The sequence below is a fragment of the Rhinolophus ferrumequinum genome, chromosome 2 (genome assembly GCF_004115265.2).
Source record: "Rhinolophus ferrumequinum isolate MPI-CBG mRhiFer1 chromosome 2, mRhiFer1_v1.p, whole genome shotgun sequence".
Taxonomy (NCBI): domain Eukaryota; kingdom Metazoa; phylum Chordata; class Mammalia; order Chiroptera; family Rhinolophidae; genus Rhinolophus; species Rhinolophus ferrumequinum.
In genome coordinates, this window is record NC_046285.1 from 103,349,358 (window position 1) to 103,368,864 (window position 19,507).

Below are 19,507 nucleotides of genomic sequence, written 5' to 3' on the forward strand. Positions count from 1 at the left end.
CATCTATATTTTTCAGAGGTGTAGACAGGCGACAAGGGGCTGCTCCGGGTCTCAGAGCCAGGACGAGGCAGAATGAGACCTGAAGCAGGGCAGCTGGAACCCACTGTCTGTCCTCTAGTCCCCGCACAGAATGCCTGCACCAAGGAAAGGTAAGCCGCTGCCCTTTAAAAGGTAGAACAGATCTGAATTTCAGAACGGCATCAGGAACTCCCAGACCCACACATCACTCTGGTTTGAGGTATGCACGACGGGACATACACGATTCCTATTCTAGGGCGCCCTCCTAGCCCCGGGGGCCGCTCATCCTCCCCAGCACAGCAGGCGTGAGACACAACTAGGACATGTATAAAAAGACCCAAGAAACAGAGGCAATTCCTGGAGAAGAACAGTTTTTTTCAGGGGCATCCATTTAGACACAGCTTTAAAGAGGAAAAAATGAAATCTTAACATGATTCAGAGAACTGAAAAGTACGTATTTAAAAGTCTCACAATAACTACACTGCCAGCTCTTTGCCCGAGTGTGATAAGAAGATCCACACTGTGGAAACCTTCCTCCTTGCTAATGGCACTGCAGCCGCACCAGTGCATTCAGAGGCGGATATGTCATCGGGGGGAAATGTCCCACGAACAGCTAGGTGTCCACCTGCACCAAAGCCTGCCTGGAGGACAGGACCACACGCTCTCTCCACTCACATCATCGGGACTTGGACATTCAAAGCATTGCGTTCATTTATTTATTTATTTTTCTTTTCTTTTTTTGTTGGGGTGACAATTGTTAGTAAAATTACATAGATTTCAGGTGTACAATTCTGTATTACATCATCTATAAATCCCATTGTGTGTTCACCACCCAGAGTCACTTCTCCTTCCATCACCATATATTTGATCCCCCTTACCCTCATCTCCCACCCCCCAGCCCCTCTCACCCTCTGGTAACCACTAAACTATTGTCTGTGTCTATGAGTTCTTGTTTCTCATTTGTTTGTCTTGTTCTTTTGTTGTTTGTGGTTTATATACCACATATCAGTGAAATCATATGGTTCTCTGCTTCTTCTGTCTGACTTATTTCCAAAGCATTGCTTTTAAAATGAAAATGTGAAGAACATCTCTGTAAGTACTGCATTTTTAGTATGCACATGGGTGTTTGCTGGCAGTTTCTGTGAAAATTCTAAGGCAATTTATTAGACGCTCACTCAATGGATAATCATTTGGTGAGTAGGAAATATCTCTGTCTGATTGTTTGGGGCATAAGTTTATTGCAAATAAGCATGGTTCAAGGTATTTCTCTCAAAGATTCTTTCTTTGAAGGGCACACAAAAGTTATGCAAATCAAAACCACAATGAGCTATATCACCTCACACCTGTCGGGATGGCTAGTACAAAAAACAAATGATAACAAATATTGGTGAGGATGTGGAGAAATTGAAACACTTGCATACTGCTGGTGGGGATACAAAATGGTATAGCTGCAACGGAAAACAGTATGGAGGTTCCTTGACATTTTTTTTTTTAAATGAATAACTATATGATCCAGCAATCCAACTTATGCATATTTATCCAAAGAATTGAAATCGGGATTTCTAAGAGATATTAGCACCCTTATGTTCACTACAGTACTATTCACAATAGTCAAGATGCGGAAACAACCTAAATGTCCATGGATGGATGAAAGGATAGAGAAAATATGGTGTATGCATACAATGGAATAGTACTCTCCCTAAAAAGAAGGAAGTTCTGTAATATATAGATGAACCTGGCGGACCTTATACTAATGAAATAAGCCAGTTACAGAAAGACAAACACTACATGACTGCACTTATGTAAGGTATCTACACTTGTCCATTTCAGAGACCCAAAGACTGGAATGGTGGTTTCAGGGGGGTGTCGGGAGGGGGACATCGGGAGCTTCTAATCAACAAGAATCAAGTTTCAGTCCCGCTAGACGGAAACAGCTTTACAGACCTGCTGTACGACACTGTCTCTTTGCTCAACGGTAATGTATTGCACACTTAAAATTTTGTTACAAAAAGGGTAGATCTCATGTTAAGTGCTCCTACCACCACAAAATACAACAAACAAAACAATTATTGTATTTTAACCGTATTCTTAAGTTCATGTTTTTGGGTCTGGGTTTCCACTTGTAACCCACAAAATACTGGTCTTGAATAGTCATACGCTGTGTGGCACCAGGGAGAGGGACAGCTGCTTCTCTCTGCTCACAGAAGGAGAAATTCCACAGTGGGCGGGGGGATCCCCAAGAGGGAAGGCTGGCTCAGAATGAAGAATTCCAGAAAGGCATTGTACCGGTGGGGTGCCAAACACTCGGGCGTACCACTCAGCGACACCCCTGGAGGCCCACAGGTCTCCATGGCATTTGGGCATAACTGTGATCACTCTGAGGAATACTGAAACAGTGTAGAAAGACCCCTCGATCTTCCTGATGAAAATGATGGCGTGCTGGTGCCCTTCTCCTGGTAACTGAAGACCACGCCTAGTTGAGTTGTCCTGGGCGTGCGCAGAACCTAGATTAACTAATCACTCTTAAACAGTATTTGGGGAAGTAAGTTCAGGTGAGTTGAGAACACGAGCACTGACTTCTTAAAACAGACCATGTTTCCCCGAAAATAAGACCTAACCGGACCATCAGCTCTCATGCATCCTTTGGAGCAAAAATTAGTATAAGACCCTTATTTATTTAACTATAAGATTGGGTCTTTATGATACGATATGATATGATATATGATAATATAATGTAATATAATATAATATTAGGTCTTATATTAATTTTTGCTCCAAAAGACGCATTAGAGCTGATTGTCCGGCTAGGTCTTATTTTCGGGGCAACACAGTACTAATATTCTGAATTAATGGTAAAAGGACATAGCAAAAACTATCAAATAAACTGTGAGGTTTACTAAATTTAAATTGAGAAGGCAGACATGTTGCCAAACACGATCAGGTTCTCATCGGGTTACAGAATCCGATGGCTGGAAGAAACCCCAGTCCTAAGCTCCCAGGCATGAGGCTCCAGAAGCTTCTTGATGAACCACTGTTTAGCTATGGTAACAGATTTCTAAAAAGGAGATTCTATTGTTTTCCTCTCTGTGGTGGTTTTCAATATATTTGATTCCCCGACCCTTTCTCTATGTGAAGTTTGTGACCTATGTGAAGTTTGCGACGGATTATAAAAATGCATACAAGATAAAATGATAACCTAAACAAATCGAAGGAATGGAAGTGAATGGCATACAAGGGTAGAAGAGTAATTAATCAAGACATAAAATGAGCACACTGAGTAAGCTTACTAGTTATAGTTGCCAGAGGTAGGACATCATTTTATCCCTGAGCTTCCTACTAGCCAAAACAAAGAAGGAAGTATATCCTGTCAGAATGCAAGGTGTCAAAAAGATAAAAACGACTCAGTTATTCAGAAGAAGCAAAGCTTTTCCTGGGCTGAGACTTGAGAGAAGATTCTCTCGTGGCTTCTCCTGAAGAGAACTCCTGGACTCATGAAGTGATACCCTTCTCAGCATCCATCCCAGACGTAAGAACATTTCACCCAGTGCCAGGAGAGGCTGATGACAAAGCAGGGTGCTCCAAGCGCACAGCTCTCAGCTGCTTTGCCAATAGAAACCGAGGGACTGAGTGTCCTCAGCCAGCCCTCTGGGCACCTTATTTCTTGCTTTTGGGAGGAACTGGCCGGCCGTGTGATCAGTGAAGAAATGTAAAAAAAGTAAATGAATCATTAAAAAAGAAAAGAAAAGATCTTGAGAGATGGAGTGCTATAAATTCCAGTTTCCACAGTCTTCTAATTTCTATGTTTTAAGCTCAAACGTGCCTCTGAGAGCATCTAACACACATATTCACAGACCTTATTTGGTTCATTTTCTGTCCAGGATTTGACTGTTCACTCATGCTAGGGACGGTGCCAAACTCTTTCCAGGTATGTACGTCATAGTAAATACGTGGGTAAAGCATTTAAAATGCTGCCTAGCACAAGCTGAATGCCCTGGGTGGGCTGTTAGCATTCCTTTGGACCACACAACTCCACAAGGTCACTACCTGCCACAGCAATGTCATAGGTGAAGCACAGAGAGGCTGGATACAGGTCAGGCTCAAGGTCACACCACCAGCGGAGGAACAGGGATTTGAACCTAGAACACTGGCGTCCTGGGTCCAAGTACTTGACCAGCACACTACAGGTCCCCACCTGCAGCTCCACACGAGTAGTCTCTTTCGCGGACATAGAACGTAGTCGAATGGACCCTCAGAAGACTCGGCTTCATCACTGTGGGGTACTTTCAAAAGCATATCCTGAGAGCAGCCCTGAAGACAGGCATGGAGAGAGGGGTGCAGATGGGAACTGAGTAGGGGCCGCCTACTCAGCAAAAGCAGAGCAACATTCATTTGGACCTGCATAGGAACTTGCATAAGTCTACTTAAAAAAGGGGCAGCCCCCCAATTTCCAGGTGAATGGCATAGGCTTCTCCCCCAAGCGTTCCTGCGGTGCTTAGCAAGGTGCACACTCTGCATGGATCGCAGGCCGGGCCAGGCCCACATTCACTAGAAGAGAGGTTCCCGTGCTAAGAGGTTAGAGCAGGAAAGAACCTAAGTTGCATCACGGGCCTCAGAAAAGAGAGAGATGAAGGGCATAACAGAAGCTGGACCAGCCCAAGTTTTTCAGATTTAGTGGAACAAGCCCAAGACAAAGCCTTCCTTTAGCTGTTCCATACATAATACCTTTTTTTTTTTCTTCTAAGGAGTAATGTGCCTGTGAAAAAGTACCAAGAAATTAAAATTAGGGCTTTGGTTTTTGAAAAACAAAATAAATTTGGCATCTGACGTTGGTTTCTCTCACATCAGTCTCCTTATGGCAAGGCAGGCAGATTCCATCATGGAAAGCCCCCGCAGTGAAGTGGCACAGATGTGGCCGTCAGCTTGACAAGGCTGGAGCCTTGGCCTTGTACTGTCACCTGTGCCCAGTGTGAGTGGACCTCATTTATCCTACAGTATCACTGAAGGCAGCCCAGGGACAGCCTGGAGTTTTCCAGCCTCATCAAACCTGCGATTCATCCTCAGTTCAGAATACTAGTCAGCGCAGGCACTCAGGCCTTAGAGAAAAGTTCAAGGCGAGTCCAAGTGTGGGACATCAACATAACTTCTTCACCTAGCGGTAGAGGCAAAGCCACTAATCCTGTAGAAAATCCACCCATTGTTCAAGACCCGTCCTCCTCCCTGTTCCTGAGTTCCTCTTGTACTTGGAGACAATTCTCCACTGCCTGGCTCTCCATCACATGCTGGGGAGAGGGGGCTATTCCCGAGCTTTCCCTCTGGAGCGTCCTCTCTCCTGCTCCCAGAGTGATCCGCCCCACCTACCAGTCCACGCTGGCCCCATGCGACCGAAGCGCCCCCTTGGCCAAGAGCACGGTCAGACACAGGCACACTCCATAGATGCTGCTAGACCACCTCCATTCTCTCCTTTGTCGAACATTTATGGAGCGTGTCTCTGTGCTAGGCCCTGTCTGTCCCGGTGCTGGGGACACCTGCCGGTGAGCGGCTACAGCCTCTGCCCCCCACTCCACGTACTCTGCCCCCAGCACCCCATCCCCATCACCCCTGATTTTATGTGGGTAACGTGCTAATGCTGACTTCCAGGCTGTCTTATCAGAATGTCACCGTCTGCCCGAAGGTTCTTTACTTTATTAGGTAGTTTCACGTTAAGAAGAACTTGGTGATGAAGCTACAGGGGAGGAAAACTAAGGTTTTCTTTGGCAACTCTATCGCAGTTGCCCAGAGAGGTCAGTTCCGTGAGAGGACCCAGCGGGAGGCCGCGGGGCAGGCATTCCAGGCCCGTCTCAGAGCTCAACACAAAAAATTCCCTGCTCACCTGGTTTTCTTCCTAAGAATCCTAACAGCACATACTTAGTCCTACTTGACCGAACAAACTCCTAATCAAGTTTCACAGCATGAACGGAGGTAAATCACCACAAAGGGTATTTTTAGGATCCCAGACAAGGAGGGGATTGTCTGCAGGGCCCCGGGGTAATTTGTGGGTCTGTTTTATTTCTGAATCAGAGGCAGTGGAAAAGCTTCAGACCCCACGGCTGGGGCAGCGGGGGGAGCTCGGCAGTGATTCACGTAGAGCTCCAGGCTCACACGGAAACTGTGGACGTTTGTCTTCACAGCTGTGTGTGACTTTTACCCTTACTAAATTTTCTCTCTTACACCTGGAATTTCAGTCTCTTCCCACCAGCCCTGTTCCCTTCCCCCTTCTTCGAAGCAGCTGAAGACTAAATTAATTAAAAAGTCACCACCAGCTCACCAACAGTGAGTTCTTTGTCCCTAAAAGGGACTGGAAGTTTCCCTGGGGAAATTTCATATTTTTGTATCTATTTCTCTTTACAGCTGAAAATGGGTATCATTGGCAAGACCATCTCACATTTAGATCTTGAAAACGGTGGGCGGGGGGGGAGGGTCAATGCATCCTTGTGAGATTCATCGTTTGGAAATAAAACCTTCTATAGAATAAGATCTGTATAAACAGTTACATGATAAAGATGAGACGTGGCATCTTTTCTCTCTTGTGAGACCTTTTATTTATTTATTTATTTATTTATTTATTTATTTATTTATTTATTTATTTATTTATTTATTTTTATTTATTTGTTTTTTTTGCTCAACACATTTTCCTTTCTTAGGGAGGAAAGACTTCAGCCCACTAGCCATTACGGTGCTTCGGGTTTTTATTTTCATTAACAGGCCATGTAAATCCTGGTTAACCAAAACGATTTCCCTTTCAAGACACAAAGTGCCAAAGCAGCGGCCCCGTGTCCACTGTCTGCACCCACGGTGACCCGCTGGAATTCTCTGGCGTGCTAGCAAACAGCACAGCTCCTGGGCTGTCGTCTGCTATACAACGGCGCCCAGCAGGTGCCATCCTACGAGACAGCAAAGGCAGACAGAGAGATGCAACGGCAGGTCATCTGCCTCCCTCCCTAACTTCTTTCTGAGTGAGGCTCTCTCAATCCACATCTCAGGTCTGCCGCCCAATGCACTGACCTCTGTGAAGACACAAGGCCCTTCACACATAGGACAAGTATTACTCATGAGACCTCACTGTTGCAGTTCAGAAAAACCCCCGGTTTGCAAGTCTCCCACCCTGTGCCACCCACAGCTTGGAAGGTGGCCGAGCTCAACTAGGAGACCTGGCTCATGCCAATCTGATTCAGAACCCTGAGGCAGGAAGAAGCAAACACGATCATAGTTGTGAATTTGTCCTAAAATAAAGTCTTATAGAAACTGTAAGAAAAATATACATGAAGTCAAATCTCAGTGAATCAAGTAGAAAGGCTGGTCCTAGAGAGAGGCTGGTCCTAGCGCACCACTTTCAAATAGCAAATACTGAGTGCCACACGGAAAATGAGAAACTGATGTTAAACGACCTTCAGCCAAGATTCCACTCGGTAGGTGGTAGCCGGGCAGAGCACCTCCTCCAACACAAGGACAAATGGGGTACTTGAAAAGCCTCCATCCTAAAAATCAAGAATTTTTATTTTTAATTTCAGCCTAACAAGTATTTTCTGAGCTGCTGGTGTGCTCAGATTGCGGGTCTCTTCATCACACTTATTATTTTTAAAAGGTGGTTCAGTGTGGAGACACCTCGTGAAGGTAACGTAAAGGTGAGCGCAGCTAAATTGACCTGCTGTAATAAAATAAAATGAGGTGAAAGTAAATTTTTTTTGAAGCATGTAATATACACCAAAAAATCAAATAGGGCCAGTGGTTGCATTTAATGCCTCTCAGAAGATAAGAGGCAGAACACACTCCCTGTTCGTCACCTGGAGGAAACTCTGCAGTCCCAGCCAGCACAGAAAAGGTGTGTAGCTTTAGGACGGGCCCTGAGGGAGAAAGGAGGAGCTCAGGCCCGCAGTCACGTGGCATATGATAGGTAGAGCAGGGTACGAAAACTTCTGGAAACTCAGTGGTCTTCATCTGTATAATGGGTAGAGTCGCAATGTCATCTCACAGATTTCATGAGGAACTTGAATGATATATTGTATGTAAATAAATCACAATGTGTTGTAGAAATCCTATTTGATATGAGTCCTTGCAGAGTCTTTCTTCCCTGCCCCCATGCAGTGAGTCGCGTCCTCCCTCCCCGCTGTGGCTGAGCACCGGACACTGCTCTGTCCTTGGATTCGTCAGACATCTCACAGCATCGTTTTCACCTACGATGGACCAGGAGCTTCTCTTAACCAATCTTCGCAGCAGCTAACTCAGTGCATGAAGCAGAGGAAACACAAGTAAATGTTGGTTTAACACAGGGTTTCTCAGCTCCAGTACGACTGACATTAGGGGCCAGATCACTCCTTTGGAGGGGAGACGCTGTCCAGCGTTTAGGCTATTGGGCATCATCCCTTGCCTCCACCCACTAGATGCCAGGAATGGCCCCCAGCTGTGACAACATGTCTGCAGAACTTGCCAAATGTCCCCTAGGGGCAGAATCACCGGGCTTAAGAACCGCAGGTTTAAAGAATCATGATTCTCTGAACTCAGACAAGGAGGCAAGAGCCTCCCCATTTGCCTGGTGCTTGTCAAAGCTAAGTGTATGTCCGCAGTGAGTGAGCCGTGCTGAGAGGGGCCGGGGCACGAATCTCAGGGGGATCCCCAGTTGTGACGTGTCCACACCTCAGCTGGGGCACAGTCCCCAAACCTTGGGCTCATCCTTGCTTCCCTCTTCCTCACGCCCTGGTTCCAACCCGTCAACAAACCATTAAAAGATGGCCAGAATTTGAGCAGCTCTCCCCACCCCACCATCACTACCACTTTTATGCAGGCCTCACCATCCCTTGTCTGAATTCCCGCAGGGGAGATCCTGCTAAATCTGTCACATCACATCCCTCCTTTGCTCAGAGCCCCCCACTGTTCTCCTGGCTCGCTCAGAGGAAAGGTGCAAGGCCCTAACTGGCCCCAGGAGGTCTCAACCTCATCTCCTAGTGTTCTTCACCTTGATCACCAAACATCAGCCACAATAGTCCTCTAACACTTCAGGCTGACCTCAGGGCCTTTGCACTTACCGTCCCCTTTGCCTGGAATATTCTTCTGCTGCTTAACTGTGGGGCCTTCTCCCTCACTGCCTTTGGGGCTTTATTCAAATGTCACTTTCTCAGAGGTGACGTTCTCAAGCCAGCCTATCTAGAAATGCCACCCCTTTTCCTGCTTTTTTTCTTTCCTTCTTAACATTTACCATGATCTATTCTGCTATGTATTTTAACTAGTTGACTTCATTTAATGACTATCTTGCCCATCAGAAAGTGAACTTAAGCAGAAATTTTTTTGTATGTTTTATGGCTATGAAGGACCCAGAACAATGACTGCACATGGTAGGTGCTCAACAAATATTTGCTGAATGAATGAATGAATGAATGAATGCTTCCATGCAAAATCAGCATGTCTGATGCGAAGGCAGACCCGTCAGGTAACCTGCCTTTTCTATCATCTTCATCACACTGCAGGTGGCATCCTTTTTCATTACATCAAAAGCGTCTTGCTAGCCAACCACAGGCTGGAGTCATCCCCGCCACCCGCCACACAATAAATCTCCTCAGACCACACAGAGCTGGGCCCCATAACGTCATCTCTCGCTGCACAGGCAAATGCCCCAGTGTGGTGGGGGCCAAGGAGGCAGCCAGACTCCCTGGCAACAACCCTCCTCTAACACTGTTTTCTCCCAGCCGTTCACTCTACAGGACACCTTCACCCGCTGCTGAGGACTCTCATTTTTATCTCCCGGGATCCGCAACAGAGCAGCAGTTCTCAGACCAGTGAGCATCGGAACACCCTGGAGGGCTCGTTAAACACAGAGTGCGGGGCTCCATCCCAGAGTGTGGTCTCATTCAGCAGGTCCAGGGTGGGGCCTGGGAATCTGCATCTCTAACAAGCTTCCAGGTGGTGCTCATACTACTGTTCCTGGGGGCCCACTGTGAGAACCACGCTCCAGGGGAACCCTCCCCCAACAGAACCACACAGTAAGCTCTGGAGACGGCCGGGGTAGTAGTCACAGCAGGGCCCACAAATTTATTAAGTTCAGAGGCAATGAGACTCCGGAGGGACCAACGTGGAGCTACCACTATGTCGAGGTGGGCTGCAAGGACTGCTCATCGCCTGAGGGAGGGTGAGGGAGATGCCCACCCACCCTACACCGGCCTGGACGTAGGCTGAATCTCAGAGACGGGTACTCAGACAGAGGGAAAGCCACCTGCTATGCACCTGGCACTGCCTGCCTGCTGCTGGAAGGCAATCTGGTTGTGGGCTGTGTGTGTGTGTGTGTGTGTGTGTGTGTGTGTGTGTGTCTGAATGTATGAATGTGTATGTGCATCCGAGTGTGTGAGAGTGTGAGTGTGAGTGTATATGAGTGTGCGTATCCGAGTGTGTGTGTGTGTGTGTGTGTGTGTGTGTGTGTGTGTGTGTTTCCCGGCCTATCCCACCAGTCTGCAGTGGCTTCAGCCTTAGGAACCACATCAAATGACGGCAGCAGCAGGTGCCTCGCTAGAAGCCAGGCAGGCGCTTAGTGCCCAGCAGGACCCTCTATGTCCACAGAAGGACAGCTGGGTCCAGTTTGGCTGCACACTGACACTTCTCCATTGTGTGAACACTGGAGGCTTTGTGTGTGTGAGGCTGGAGTAAAGAAAGGCGAAAGGCCGGGTAGACCACTGAAGCTGGGAAATGATGTGCCGTGTCTACACAACATGCCATTAGTTTCGTGTCAGCAAGGAACTGTGCCAAGGTGAGCCTGCAGTGACCCCCCCATTGGCTCATGAGGTGCGGGTTGCTTTCTCTCCTGTTTCCCTTTTATTATTTTTTATAGCGTTCCACCATAATGGCAACAGACCTCGTTTCACCCCTTGCATTTCATTTCAGAAGCTGTGAGCATGGGAGGGCTGAGGTTTTGGAGAATTCCACCACTGGGTCGGAAACTAAGTTCTTCCCTCCGCCCAAAACACTTCTCCTTTTCCTCCAAGGGTCACGGACGGATAGGGACAGACAAAGGCCATTCCCAAGGACGGTATTCTATGTGGAAGGAGCTTGGGCATGTCTGGCAAGACCCACGCTGCAGAGATTGCCCTTCCCGTGGTGGCGTCTGCAAAAGAGCAATGAGGGGCCACAATGGGAACGGCCCACGTGTTCCAGCCAAAGTCCAATTTTTGACTTATGTAAACTCCCCTTGAACTTGACTTTGAGAGGCATGTGTGCTGCATGAAAACCCCCTAGACATAAGCAAGGACAATTAGAAGAAGCTACTTGGCTGGACACCGGGAGATGGACTTCTTTCCTTGTTCCAGCCCCTAACTCCTTAGCACGTCTGGCCTGGGGCTTCTGGGTAGGAGGTGAGGCGGCAGCAGGCTCGGGAAGGGTGCAGGGAGGTGGGGCATTTGGGAGTTGCATCCCTGCCCTGGTCCTCATGGGGAGGAGAACCACCCCCTTCTCTGCAGTGCCTCTGTTGTGAGCCCCTTCCCATCTCCATGACCCCCGCCTCCCCACCCCTGGCACCTCAGTCAGAGCTCGTAAAGCCAGGTGCCCGTTCGAAGTCTCCATAATGAAAGCATAGTGAATGCATGTCCACGTCCGCTTTTATGGAGCTGGACGTGACGTGGGTAAAGATCATGCAGAGAGCTGGCAAAGTCTGCAGGTTTGATCAATCCACAGCAGCCCTCAGTGTACCTGGGGGCCTCTCCCGATCTCCTAGACAATGCGAGCCTTAGCTCCACTGACGAACGTGGCCGCTCCCTTCCTCCTCACCCCATCAGGCAGCCTGTTGGGTTCCGAAGAGCAGCTCTGCTTCATACCCCACCTTTCAATGCTCTGGAAGCTCATGGCCCAAGGAGTCCCAGCAAACCACCGATCTGATGAACGACCCCTTCTTCTATTCCCTTCCGCCACCGGGAAGCGACTACCCCAGGTTTGGAGGTCTGAAAGGAATGGCTCCACCAAACACTGACCATGGAGGCCGCAGCACCAGGTGCCATCAGTTTCCTGTGTCCACTTGCCGGGCCACCACACCCAGAGACTTAATCCAGTGTTAATCGAGGTGCTGCTGGGAAGGAATTTCATTGGTGTGGTCAACGTCTATGCTCCACTGACATTCAGGAAACGTGATTATCCATGACGCTGTGGGTGAGCTGCGTCTAATCAGTTGAAGGTCTAAGGAGCAAAATCTGAGATTTCCCTGCGGAAGAAGGAATTCTGCCTTAAGACTGCGGCGTAGCCTCCTGCCTGAGTTTCCAGCTTGCCGGCATGCCCTGCCGATCTCAGACTTCCCAACCTCCACAACTGTGTGAGCTGATTCCTTACAATAAATCTGTTAAGTAAGTATGCTGTCGGTTCTGTTTCTCTGAGAGTCTGGACTGACACAGCAGGCCAGGCCCCACAGCCAGCTCCAGCAGACATGCTGAGCTCCGGGATCGACGGGCACAGCACTGTACCCTTCTCTTCCACAAAGAGAAGTAAAGCGTGCCACGCTCCAGTCTCCCCAGAATGTTCTCCGGGGAGCGGAATGATGACACCTGGTGACCAGCTGACATCTGGATCACAGCTCAATTCCACAAAGCTGAGGGGTTCCTGAAGTGAACGTGCCCCCTCCCTCCCTATTTCACACCAGGCCCGCCATTTTCCAGCATATGGATGGACCTTGACCAAAGGCAGAAGGCGTCAGCTGAGTTCTCTTCGTGGACAGGCCCTGCCAGACTGACAGACGGATGACAAGAAGACGTGATTGAGTCCTCAAGGCACCCACCGCCAAAACACATCATAGTTCGCTTCAAAAACTGTAACTGCCTTTTAAAATCCTATAATGGGGCATCCTGAGCAATCCTAGACTTCTGTGGGGGCCTGAGAGGGGAAGGTACTAACGTTTCCATTGTTCCCTTGCAAGAAAACTGTCCAGTTGCTCCAAAAATGATTTCATTTCCCAGGAAAGAGACCCTCAGCTAAGCCCCCGTCTTTACACCACTCTAAGGGAGGAACCACCAATGACCCTCCCCAGGTCGGGGGCTGAGGAACATGGGAGAAGCTGCCTGGGATTCTGTGTCTTTCTTGAGGACCCAAACCCGTTGGCCAGACTCATGGTTGCCCCGAGTTGCCATCTGGAGTCCCTGTAATAACCCCTCAGGCTGGGAAGACTGCCCCACAGCCTGGCCAAGTGGGCGGGTGGTTGTCAGCTGCTGAAGGCATGCACAGGCCCATGTCAAAGGAACCGGTATTCACACTTCTCCCACAAGACAGCAGGCTCCTTCCCCTCTCCTTCTCCTCCTCCTTCCTCTCCTTCTCCTTCTCTTTAAATTCAGGATTAGCACAGTGAGAACAAGAGAAAGTTTTGTTTCGGCATCACTGTTCTCATCTCCTCACTGAGTCTCCTTTCTGAGGCTTGCTAAATCCAGACTGGCCTTCCTCGAGCTGGCCCGAGGCCAGACTCTGGAAATAAGGGCCAGGGCACGGCTCACTCGGCTGCTGCCAGCTGGAAATCATCTCAGTGCCCTTTGCCCGAAGTGTGTTCCCTCTCTCTCGCTCTCCTTCTCTCTCTCTCCTTCTCTCTCTCTCTGTCTCTGTCTCTCTCTTTCCTTTTCTCTCTCTCCCTTCCCTCTTCCTCCTTTCTTCCCTCCCCCCCTCCCCTTTTCTTCTCTCTCTCTCTCTCTCTCTCACACACACACACGCACTCACACACGCATCCCCATGTATTCCCCGCAGGTAGGCAGTAGCATTAGAAGAAGAAAGCTCTTGCCCTTTGTGTTCCCACCATGACTATCCTGGCATATATGGGATCACATGACTCCATCAAAACTAGAACCCATTCAACGATTCCAGGGTTAGCCACACAACTAACTATTCTTCTACATAAACACTGTTGCATTCTTTAGACCATGATTACACGGCATTCTTCTAAGTCTCACAAATACATACAGTTAACGATCAGTGGAAATACTCTATCAGATGGACAGGATTTACTTGTTAGGTATTTATATGCAATGAATAAACTACCTGGGACTCTGGTATCCCGGGTCCTAGGGTTGCATTTCCTATCGGGGGCCTTTTCAGAAGTCTGGGAATGAATCTCTTGATGAAGTGCAAGATGGGCCTGCCTTGGCCTAAATTCCACTGAAAGGCCCCATGTCACAGCAATATTCAGCGTCAGAGTTATCAAAAAGAAACCAGATACACAGAAGCAAACTGACTTCTCAGAGCTGAGGAAAGTTCTGGCATCTCCCATCTCCTAGTTTGGCACGTCCAGCAGCACTGGTGACGTTCCCTCTGAGGTGCTGTGACTTGGCACCTTCATCAGCGCTGCACTAGAAGTTGATGCAATGGTTTCCAGCACTTATAAAACATAACACTTATAAAAAAATGTATTGAGCATTAAAATGTATGTGTAGCAAAAAGGGCCGATTATAGCTGCAACAGAGTGGAAAACACACTGGATGCGGAGTCAAACACCCTTGATTTGAATCCAGATTCTGAGTCCCTTTAAGTGGTGAGCTCGGTTTACCCAGAAAAAGCTTGCACCTCAGTTTCCTCATCCATCAAATGGGCACAAGCACCCTTCACAGGGCTGCTTGGAGAATTCACAGGGCATTGGGTATAAAGAGCTTTGTACAGAGTAAAGCACTAGAAAGTGTGAGCTATTTTTATGACTCGATGTCAGATCATGCAACATTTAAAAGAAATTGTCCTTTCTTCGTCCTGAAATTTTATATTCTTCTTCCTGAATACATATGAGGTAGTACATCATAATTGAAACCAACTTTACTATTCAAAACTGCATCCAGTGAAATGCTTTTGAGGGTCCGGGATCACTCTGCATTTGACACTGGATTCTGTGTGACAGCAGCTGCGTCACGACAATCTCAGAAACGTGAATGAGTACGGGCAACACAGGAGCCTGGTTCTAAGTGTAAATAAAGAGTAAAGATGAGAAGAAGCATCACGCATTGAGAGGAAAGGGCGGAGGAGGGAAGAGGGGTGGGTGGCTCGGGGTAGAGGACATAAGACAAAGTGGACCCCTTTGCAAAGGCATGTGGCTTGGACGAACGCTACACAGCCTGGCTACTAGCTGACCCTTGCCCTCCATAAGAACATAAGACAGCATTGTTTTCCAGACAATAAAATCCTCCGAGATGAATTCTGCCATATGTGTGCATGACGTCCCTCCCCCAGAGCCCTTATGCCTGGAAAACTGAATTGAACACCACGTTTTCAAAGCAAGTTCTCAGTACATATACCACCGGTTTTACAACCTCTATCCTCAACGCAAACCATTGGAGAACACATTTTCTCAGCGCGCCCAATGTCACTGTGCGATGCCCTCCCTTTCTGAAAGGATCTTGGGAAAAGCATGACTCATTTTCACGTGGCCTTTACAAGGGGCAGGCATACCAGGAACATCACGAGTCAGGGGTCCCCTTACCTTGAGCCGTTCACCTGGTTAGGGTTACATTCCATCTTGATAGTGACCCTGGCTGGGGGTTGAGACAACCAGTCCTGCTGAGGGACGCGCGGGCTCATCTTGGATGTCTGTCCATAGTCGCCGGAGGAGGACGCGGTCATGTCCGTCTTCGCCAGGTGTGGCGTTCCGTAGGCACACTCAAACAACGACTGGTCCTCACTGACAACTGAGAGCGCTTCCTGGACGCCCAAAGAAACACAAGTCAGAGCACTCGAAGGACAGGTATATTTCAGAGAGTTGCTGCCTTTAGAGTCGTTTCTCACTGGGACCACAGTTCAGGTAGTTTTATGGCCTCCATTTCTTTCAAAAGAGAAACGTAGCTGGTTTTCTTGCCTCCAGACCATAACGTTGGAACTGGCTGGCCTAGGGAAACTTTTACACGGGTCTCCGAACACCCCAGGCTTGACTGGAGCAGTGCAGATAATACTCACTTTAATCTCAACTCGAGGAAGTTGAATTTCAAAGGTCTTAGAAGACACCCAATTGCATGTGTCATTATTTGACAAATGCAATCTATAATTCAAGCAGACAGAGTACAGAATGGCCATAAAGATTAAAAAAAGAAATGTGACGGCTCACACCTACGCATCTGGTGAAATCGCCACATTCCCGGGAGATTTCAAGGAAGAGGTACTTAGAAGAAGAGTGAGAGGGAAATGGAGCACCAAAGGACAAACATACAAAGATACGAGTTTTTCCACTTCTAAGTTAGGAGCTGAAATAGAGTTTCGAGTAGTGCTTCCATGATGGTGAACATCTGGATGAGAAATGAAACAACAACAAAAAAAAATGCTGTGAATTGCCCAGATGTCTCCAAATACCAGAATGTTTAAAATATCTAGATCCCTAAGTAGCTCTTTACCCCTCCCCCTTACTTTCTTTGACATCTGTGCTCTTTTGCATGATTTCGTAAGAAGAAATAGGAATTTGTCACTGGTGCATCCTTTTTCTGTCCTTTCAAGTCAAACAAGTGGCTAGCCTATGGCTCTGCTTATATTCTACCGCCAATTCAGCAAAGGCCAATTGGATTTGGAAATTACAACAATGTGAGTGATACACTGTGTAGCAACTACACGGAGTAGCTATGAGACAATCCAATTTGAGTTTCTATAATACAAAAAAAAAAAAAAATCCATGCCAAAAACTCAGTTTTATTTCAGCATTGCCATCAGCAAGCAAGAAGCAAACGCTGGCTGGGTCACACGCTTTCTAAAAACGGAAACCTTGGAGCCAGTGGGGGACTGTGGAGACCGTCTAGTTCAAACTTCCCCAAATGAGAAACTCGGAGACCCAGAAAGGCCCAGAATTTGACACAAGCTGCCCAAGGTCAACAGGGAATCAGTGACGGAATGAACGGGCCTTAGGCTCAATCATTTGCTCCCTCTGCCCCCGCAGCCTACAAAGCCCATCTCACATTTCCCGGTTTGGGATATGTGTTTACAGTCACACTCCCTTCTTACTCTTTGAGTTGATAGTTAAATAAGTAACGATGCTTCTGTTAGTAATAGAGCCTTATGAAGCAGCCTTTCTAAGATAGAAACCCCCCTCCCTTCCCAGAAGTATCATCATCTTTAGGGAACACACGCAGTTTCATAAACCCGACCCAGGGTGTACCTGGCCGCTCCCCACGGACCCCCACCTGCCCAAGGACCAACTCCTTTCACAGCTTCCCAAGTGCATGGACTTCACTGTGCAGTGACAAACTCCGCACTCTGGCTCTCAGAGTGGTGGCCACGTGTCTGTGTACATAGAACACCCCAGCACCTCTGACTTCTTTAAAATTCCTAGAATCATAGCCCTGTGATACTTTGCAAAAGAGTAAGCTCGGAGTTCCAACAGGAACACAAAGCATACAAAAGGATAGGTTGTGCCAGCCAGATAGCCAGCATGAGGTACAAGAAAGAAAAAAAAAAAGGAAAACATCTTGAATACACAGTAACACCAAACACATCAACAGACAGCATCAAATGAGGCAGCAGCTCCCACGTTCAGTGTGTGCCAACAGGCGTGGTAGGTGTCAGGGGAACCTGAATGACATGGTTCTCTCTTCTGGTCGCAAATGGAGGGAAGGAAACTAAGGAATCCAAACTCACGTGGATTTAAAAGAAAAACTGGCATCATGGATTTGGCGTTGTCACGCTAATTAACAAAGACAAAAAACGACAGCTTCTTAAATCATTTTTGCAAGACAGAGTATCCTTTCTGGTAGCAGCCATGGAGAGCAAGGTTTTACACACTCAAAACAGGAAACGAGGCGGATGGCTGCCCCCTTTTCTCGCTGGGCCCTGTAGCTCCACCAAGGCTCCAGGGGAATAACATACTATGTAATGTTAGGGTTGGCTCACCGACGAAGAGAAACATGAATAACCGTGAGATTTATATCAGACATTGGCAGGAACAGGTTAGATATAAGAAACAGGCTTATTTTTAACTTACAAACAAAAAAGAAAGTGGCGTTCACAACACAAAGAGTAACAATCTTACAGTATTAATATTAATATCTCCCCAGGGTAAAGTAGGATAGTCTTGCAAACACATCCAATCACCAAATAAATGTAGTGCAAGATTTTAAAAGTGGACCGAAACATTAGAATCAAGACAAGGCCACCGTGTGTTTGGAGGGGGAGGAACCCGTTCTCACATCTGGCAGAGCATTATTTCAGCACATGGTTTTCTAAAGAAAAGAATCAAAGTTAATTGAGATCGATTTAGAAAAAAAAAAATTACGAAAGCTAGAGAAAAGGGAGGGGACGCACATCTTTTCTTTGTATCTTAAAATTCTCCTCAAAGTTGCTATTGCATAAAAATGAGAAAGGTGATAGGATTCAGCATATCAAAAGTTGCTTTTGTTCACTAGAGGAGAAACAGTCTAAAAATGAGGAAGCTTCAGGATAAACATTTCAAAACGAATGAAGCACAGTCCACATCCTGGGAAGACAAAGCCGTCAAAAAGCCTGCCGCAGCGTGACCCTCACTAAACCACGACTGTTAAACACCTGGGATGAAGTACGGGTCAGGAAAAGGAAACAAACAAATAAACAAAATCACCCACACAGACGCATGTTGATAATGGGGGTGTGAAAAAAAGCTGAAGGATGGTTTTCAGAGACCCGCTTCACAAGGATGGTCAATAAAACGAACTGCCACTCGAGAGGAAAGCAGACAGCATGGCTACCGGGGGACCATCAGCCTGTGTTTGCTCACCCACTGACTTGGCTACCTTACAGGCCAGCTTCATCATCCCTCTGCCTCGCTGTGAATGACAAAGGCTGCTGCTAAGGACTCTCAAGCGCTGCAGCCCCCGGGACTTCAAAGGCCGGAGAAGATCTAGGCAGAAGGATTAAAACCAGAGCAGAACTCTGAACGCAGGCTAGGTCCCGGGAACATATGAGTCCCTCAATTCCAGCTCTGCAAGTGACTTTTCCTGGGCTTAACTGGCACTGTCCCTGCTTCCCTGCCTGCCTGCCACCTGGCGTCCCAACTCGTGGGAGGCCATCTCACCTACCTACCTGCCTACCTGCCAAAGGTGTCTGCAGAAGCCTTAGTTAACAAGAATAGGATGTTCTCCCAGAACCTCCGGCCAGCTGCAGGACTTGGGAACTGCTCTGGCTGCTTTATAACAGAGAATTCAAAAAAGTCAGAACCTGGCAGAAACGGGGCCTAATAATTTAATATGCCTGCCTCTGTGTTACTATAAAAAGAGATGAACTTTAGATTGGTGTGTGGGGGTGCTTTACTCTGTAGCTCCAGGAAAGTTAGGATAGTCTGATGTGGCAAGTGGCAGACGACCAATGCCATTTTTTTATGCACTGATGAGAAACACGTAAATTCTAAGCCAATTGCTCCCAAACGAAAAGGTCCGCTGTGTCAGTGCGCAGTGTTACTATTTCATGTGAATACTGAATACATCAACAACATAGGAGGAGCAGCCCTTGGGATTCAGCTTATGGGATACCAGTCGACTGCTCGTTGCAGAAAGTGGCGAGGACTCAAAAAGAGATTCTATTTTGT

The 19,507-nt window shown here is 47.5% G+C and overlaps 1 protein-coding gene across 11 annotated transcripts in view; it reads right to left on the minus strand.

The window, feature by feature from the left end:
* ERG (ETS transcription factor ERG) overlaps positions 1-19,507 on the minus strand; it is a 253,890-nt gene that overhangs the window by 48,459 nt on the left and 185,924 nt on the right. For all 11 annotated transcript variants that reach the window (XM_033132075.1, XM_033132164.1, XM_033132115.1 and 8 more), the window contains one exon: positions 15,458-15,675. In XM_033132075.1, the coding sequence (XP_032987966.1) occupies positions 15,458-15,675 (218 nt within the window). The remainder of the gene's footprint in view (positions 1-15,457; positions 15,676-19,507) is intronic.